The sequence below is a fragment of the Eimeria necatrix genome, genomic scaffold, assembly GCF_000499385.1.
Source record: "Eimeria necatrix Houghton genomic scaffold, Enh_scaff1053, whole genome shotgun sequence".
NCBI classification, from domain to species: Eukaryota; Apicomplexa; class Conoidasida; order Eucoccidiorida; family Eimeriidae; genus Eimeria; species Eimeria necatrix.
This window is the reverse complement of record NW_013654835.1, coordinates 1-6,234: the sequence shown is the minus strand read 5'-3', so window position 1 is coordinate 6,234 and position 6,234 is coordinate 1. Positions and strand designations below refer to the sequence as shown.

The window sequence follows — 6,234 nt, the reverse complement described above, 5'->3', positions numbered from 1 at the left end:
TGTTGAGGGAGGAGTGGCTGCATTTAGGTATCTGCAGAGAGCCCAGCATATCGGGAAAGTTATTATTCGAATGCGTAGTGCCCTGCAACCAAGCGGTGGATCCTACTCTACAGAAACGTCCGCAGATGCGCCCGCATCCCCAATATCCGTAAAGAACACTTCTGAGGCTGACAAGGCATATGTCATCTCGGGTGGTCATGGAGCGCTTGGTCTAGTCGTTTGCAAAATGCTCATAGAGGAAGGCGCTAGGCATATTGCTCTGCTTTCGCGGTCTGGGGAGCCATCTGCTGAATTGAAGGAAGGAGAAACCTGGCAATATTTGTTGAGTGCCCAACCTAACATTCAAATCAAGCACGTAAAGTGCGACATAAGCAAGAAAGAAGACGTCAGGAAGGCATTTGAAGAGATCCAATCTGGCGAATGGCCTCCCGTGCGCGGAATATTCCATGCAGCAGGAGTGACTGATGACAAGGCTCTCGCCGAGCAAGACAAGGCGTCGATTGAGAAGGTTTATGCTCCAAAGGTTGTGGGGGCCTGGAACTTGCACGAGGTGTGCGAGGAACTGGATTTGAACAAGGACCTCGAGATCTTCCTGATGTTCTCGTCGGTCACAGCCATTTTAGGAAACTTTGGCCAGGCGAACTATGCAGCAGCCAATGCCTGCCTTGACGCTATAGCTGCGTGGCGCCGGTCTATAGGATTGTGTGGTCAGAGCATCCAGTGGGGTCCGTGGGTGGAGCATGGAATGGCAGCTGGGCTGAAATCTCTCCTGGAGAAAGCGGGCATGAGGGGAATTACTGAAGACCTAGGCAGCAGAGTCCTTCAGGACGTTATGCGCAGTGGAGACCGTTATGGAATTTTGATGTGCCAATCCTTCAGGTGGAGAAGCTTCCTTATGAGGTGGGCAACTTATCTATTGCTGTATAGGCAATCCAGAGTTCTTTGTTGCACATTTATAATGCTAATGGCTCGAACTGGTATTTTTTCTCAGGTATGACAAAGTTCCAGCGTTGCTCAAAAACGCAACACGTGATTTCCAAGTTACCTCCACTTCTCTTCCAATTCTTAGCTCGATGAACTCTCAAGAGCGGCATGCCTTCGTTGAGAAAAAGGTCAGTGGGGGCGATGATCGGCTACGTCAACAAAACCATAGCCGAACAATTTTCGGGCCACAAGCCTACCCCAATGCCTAGCAGCTTCGGCAAAGTGTCAAAAACAGACAGGAGAGTGGCCACCATTGCTATTGTAAGCGCAGCTTGCCACATGCCAGGTGGATCAACAAGTACAGCCCGTTTCTGGGAGATGCTGCAAGCAGGAACTGACTGCATGGATGAAATCCCATTGGACAGGTGGAATATGTTTGCATTTTACGATCGTGATCCCGATCATCCCGACACCACATATGCAAAGCTCGGTGCTATGGTCGAGCACGCTTTCCACTTTGACAATTCGCTATTCAACGTCAGCAACATCGAGGCAAAAGTAATGGACCCTCAACAACGCATCTTGATGGAAGTGGCCTATGACACAATTTGGTCTGCTGGATTCGATAAAACAGACTTGGTTGACCAGGAAATTGGCTGCTTCGTGGGCTGTTGCAATTCTGATTGGCACATGCTTGACATTCCCTCTGGTTCCTTCACAGGTACGTCAAGCGTGTCGTTCTCAGTTTCAGAGCACACTTAAGACTGAAGCTAAGCAGAAACGGGAATTGAAGGCATTGCCCCATGCCGATGTTTTATTCCAGCACTCAGTGCAAATCGTTTTGAGCCTCAACTGCACGACACTTCTGCCTCAGCAGCAGCTTTGTACAGCTCCTGCTGTCATTCCGAGCAGGCACTGGCGGAGCCCCTTCAATAATTTCAAACAGAATCTCCTACGTTTTCGGTCTCAAGGGGCCTTCTCTGACAGTTGACACCGCTTGTTCTTCGTCCCTTGTGGCCCTGGATAATGCAGCTACCAAGCTGCATGAAGGGTGCTGCACAGGGGCTCTCGTTGGAGGCGTGAATATTATGCTGTCGCCAAATCTGTTCATTTGCTTTGCAAAAGCCCGGATGATATCTCCAGACTGCCGCTGCCGCTCCTTTGACCAACGTGCGAATGGCTATGCTCGAGGTGAAGGCGCTGGAATGGTCTTCCTGCGTCCCCTAGAAGAGGCTTTAAAAGATGGAAATCCCATTTTGGCCACCCTAAGAGGCTCCGCTGTGAACCATGGAGGCAGGAGCGCTAGTCTTACCGCTCCTAGTGGTCCCGCTCAGCAAGCTGCAATACGTGCATGTCTGGTCCAAGGAGGCATTCAGCCGCACGAAGTGACAGTCTTAGAAGCTCATGGTACAGGTAAGGTGCCAAGCTATCCAGGGCAAAGCAGGAATTGTACTGAGCTGCTGAGCTCACACAAAAAAGTTGAGAGACAAAGGCTTACTTTACAAAGTGCTTAATGCTGTGCAGGCACGTCTCTCGGCGATCCAATTGAAATGGGCGCTGTTCGCGCCGTTTATGGTATCGGAAGGACTGCTGAAAGTCCCCTGTTTATTGGTGCTCTCAAGACCAATATTGGGCACTTGGAGGGTGCTGCAGGAATAGCAGCTCTGATTAAGCTCATGCTCTGCCTTCGGCATCGCGAGATTCCCCAAAATCTCCATTTCGAGAAACTCAATTCATACATTGAGCTGGACGATATGCCGGTAGTCTTCCCTAAATCATCCATGGGTCTCACGGGGAGCTCAAAGCTTTTAGGTGCTGTAAGTTCCTTTGGCTTCGGCGGTGCCAATGCACATGCTGTACTGGAGGAGTATGTTCAGCTCGAGACGACGGCAAAGCGCAGGGAGCCAATTTCATGGTCTCGCAAGAGATTTGCCCACCGGGAAACACTGCATCCTCATGTTGCCCGGGTTAGGGAGACGGACGTCGGTGATACTGTCTATGAAGGAGAGGTCAGAAGGGAGCATTTCGAAGTCATGGCTCAGCACAAGCTTCAAGAGCGGCCAGTTATGCCTGGCGCATTGTATTTGGAGACGATGGCTGCTGCTGTCAGCTGCAAGCGCATGAAGCCGTCAGGCTGTATATGCCCAGTAGAAACAGATCATTCAAAAACAGTGATATTGGAGGAGATAGAGTTCCAGCGGCCCATGCTTCTAGAAAAGCCAGTTACGGATGGACTGCATGACACGCAGAGGCTGTTTGTAACCGTATCCCCAGGAGGACAAGTTACTTTGTCTAGTTCTAAAGGTGAGGAGGACGAAACTTTTGTTCATGTGACCTGCCGACACATCAAAGACGCTCATCAAGAGAAAGAAACGCCGTCATCTGCGGAGCTACTAAGCATATTTGAGCAGGACAAAAACCGTCAGGTTGTGGATGTGGAGCAAATGTACCAGCGCATCAAAGATAATGGGCTCGTTCTTGGTCCTAAATTCCGAGTCGTTAAGCATATGGAATGTGGACCCTCGAGTGCAAAACTGCGGCTTGAGCTGCCCGGCCCCATCACTGTAGGCGAAACTGGTTACCGTTTCCATCCTTGCGTTCTAGACGGAACATTCCAAACCGTGGGAGCTTTGGTGCTGTCACACGATCTTGCAGCTGCAAAGAAGGAGTCTCTACAGCCTCGGCCGTCACGGCTTATGATTCCCTTCATGATCCAGCGGGTGGCCATGGGGTCCATGAACGGTGTGCATAAAGCCCTTCTTGCTCATGTAGCTCTCGTGAAACGCGATGCAAGTCAGGCAGTGATGGACATCAACATTATGACTGAAGACGGGGATTGGGTAGCCAGCATTACGCATCTCACGATGCGGGCTGTTGACCCAGTTCCTGCAGCTGAGATTCCTCGAGAGTTGTTGTGGCACTCCCAGTGGCAGAAGTTCAAGACACTACCAAGCATTCCAGAAGATGCGAATTTGAAAATTGTTGTGATCGACTTCAGAGCAGTAAAAGATGACACGCTTGCTCAAATCGACGAGCTCGTGAAACCATGGAGCTGTACACTTATGAGCAACCCTACTGCGGAGGATTTAACACCACTGGTCGTCACAGGAACTGACGATTCAGCACAGGAGATGACTGTCATTGTAGTCGCGGCGACTACAACTGCAGCTAACGACACCTCAGTTGTTGCAGGCCTTACAGTTGTCTGCAAGGCTGCGCATCGGGCCATAATGGCTGATAAGACGGCAGTGCTAAGGCCCATCTGGATTGTCACCCATGGTTTATTCGCAACTGAAGGACAACGTGGAGGCTGCTCTCAAGCAGGTGCTTGGGGTTTTGCACGTGCTGTGCGCTTAGAGACGGCAGCTCAGCTGGGAAGGCTGATTCCACTCGGTTGTGTGGATGTCGAAGATCCAAAACTATTGCCTCAGACTTTGTATGCTTTGGCTACGATTCAAGAAACAAAGCCATATGAACCAGAGCTGCTTGCGTGCACCCAACTTGCTGGAGGAATGGATGATGATGAACCTCCTGCCAGTAGTGGGACGGAGACAGCGCAAGAACTCCAGCCAGAAACGCCTTCCATCTTCGTTCATAGACTTGCAAAGTGGAAGAAAGGTGTCCGAGGACCTGTCGAACTGCATCTCCCTGACAGAGGAGCCATAGCGAGCCTCGTCTTGAGGGCGCAATCAGTCGGCCATAGGAAGCAGCCAAAAGGAAATATGGTGGAAGTTAGAGTGCGTGCCATTGGCTTAAACTTCCGGGATGTCCTAAATGTTATGGGACTATATCCTGGGGATCCAGGGCCACCAGGGTCAGACTGCGCTGGAATGGTTGTCGCAGTGGGTCCGGAAGTGAAGCGATTAAAACTAGGTGACACAGTGTTTGGCATTGTCCCTGGGTGCTTGAGGACATTTGCAGTGACGAGCGAAGATTTGCTGTGGAAACTGCCCGACGGTTTGTCTTTCTCTGAAGGTGCGACCCTTCCAGTTGTGGCTACGACGGTGCAGCATGCACTTGGTGACATCGCTCGAGTCAAAGCAGGCGATAAGGTCCTAATACATGCAGTGTCTGGAGGTGTTGGCCTCCTGGCGATTCAGCACTGTAAGCGCGTTGGAGCTATCGTATATGGTACTTGCGGCAGTGAGGCTAAGACAAAGTACGTGAAGGAGCTAGGGGTACAGTATGTGACGTCAAGTCGCAAGCCCGAAATATTTGTCAAAGACATGCGAAAGTTTCTTGGGGAGAACGGCAAGGTTGACGTCGTGCTCAATTCCCTGCTAGAGCCTTTCATATCTTCCTCACTTTCTTTCCTGGCGGAAAACGGCATTTTCATCGAGCTCGGCAAAAGAGGTATTTGGACTCACGAACAAATGAAGGCAGCACGGCCAGATGTTCAATACGAGACTGTAGCTGTTGATCTTATGATCGAAGACAACCCTCGCTGGTTCGCTCTCCAACTACACCGTATGACGCAGCGACTGGAGTCTGGTGCCCTCAGCCCTCTTCCAGCAACAGTTTTTGATATGACTGACCAGCAGGACGGAGGCGTTGCTGCGTTCCGGTTCCTTCAAAAGGCGCAGCACGTCGGGAAAGTGGTCTTGGCGATTCCCAGTGCTCTCTCGCCAAAAGTGCACGCCGCCACCCTGGCGAAGTCCTATATAGTCACAGGCGGCCACGGAGCGCTTGGTCTAGTCGTTTGCAAAATGCTCATAGAGGAAGGCGCTAGGCATATTGCACTGCTTTCGCGGTCTGGGGAGCCATCTGCTGAATTGAAGGAAGGAGAAACCTGGCAATATTTGTTGAGTGCCCAACCTAACATTCAAATCAAGCACGTAAAGTGGGAGCGCTTGGTCTAGTCGTTTGCAAAATGCTCATAGAGGAAGGCGCTAGGCATATTGCACTGCTTTCTCGGTCTGGGGAGCCATCTGCTGAATTGAAGGAAGGAGAAACCTGGCAATATTTGTTGAGTGCCCAACCTAACATTCAAATCAAGCATGTAAAGTGCGACATGAGCAAGAAAGAAGACGTCAGGAAGGCATTTGAAGAGATCCAATCTGGCGAATGGCCTCCCGTGCGCGGAATATTCCATGCAGCAGGAGTGACTGATGACAAGGCTCTCGCCGAGCAAGACAAGGCGTCGATTGAGAAGGTTTATGCTCCAAAGGTTGTGGGGGCCTGGAACTTGCACGAGGTGTGCGAGGAACTGGATTTGAACAAGGACCTCGAAATCTTCTTGATGTTTTCGTCAGTCGCTGCGCTTTTGGGAAACTTTGGCCAGGCGAACTATGCAGCAGCCAACTCTTGCCT

At 50.9% G+C, this 6,234-nt stretch overlaps 2 protein-coding genes across 2 annotated transcripts in view; both read left to right on the top strand.

The window, feature by feature from the left end:
• ENH_00001860 (Polyketide synthase, related) overlaps nucleotides 1-5,783 on the top strand; it is a gene marked incomplete at both ends in the record, with an annotated part of 12,256 nt that extends 6,473 nt beyond the window's left edge. Inside the window, 4 exons of the mRNA XM_013583946.1 lie at nucleotides 114-900; nucleotides 1,107-1,645; nucleotides 1,987-2,337; nucleotides 2,449-5,783. Coding sequence (XP_013439400.1) covers nucleotides 114-900; nucleotides 1,107-1,645; nucleotides 1,987-2,337; nucleotides 2,449-5,783 — 5,012 coding nt within the window. The remainder of the gene's footprint in view (nucleotides 1-113; nucleotides 901-1,106; nucleotides 1,646-1,986; nucleotides 2,338-2,448) is intronic.
• A 152-nt stretch (nucleotides 5,784-5,935) lies between these two features.
• On the top strand, nucleotides 5,936-6,234 carry ENH_00001850 (KR domain-containing protein, related; the record flags this gene model as incomplete). Its single annotated transcript, XM_013583945.1, has 1 exon — nucleotides 5,936-6,234. A coding segment is annotated over one exon (299 nt), but the record flags the coding sequence as incomplete, so codon positions are not given.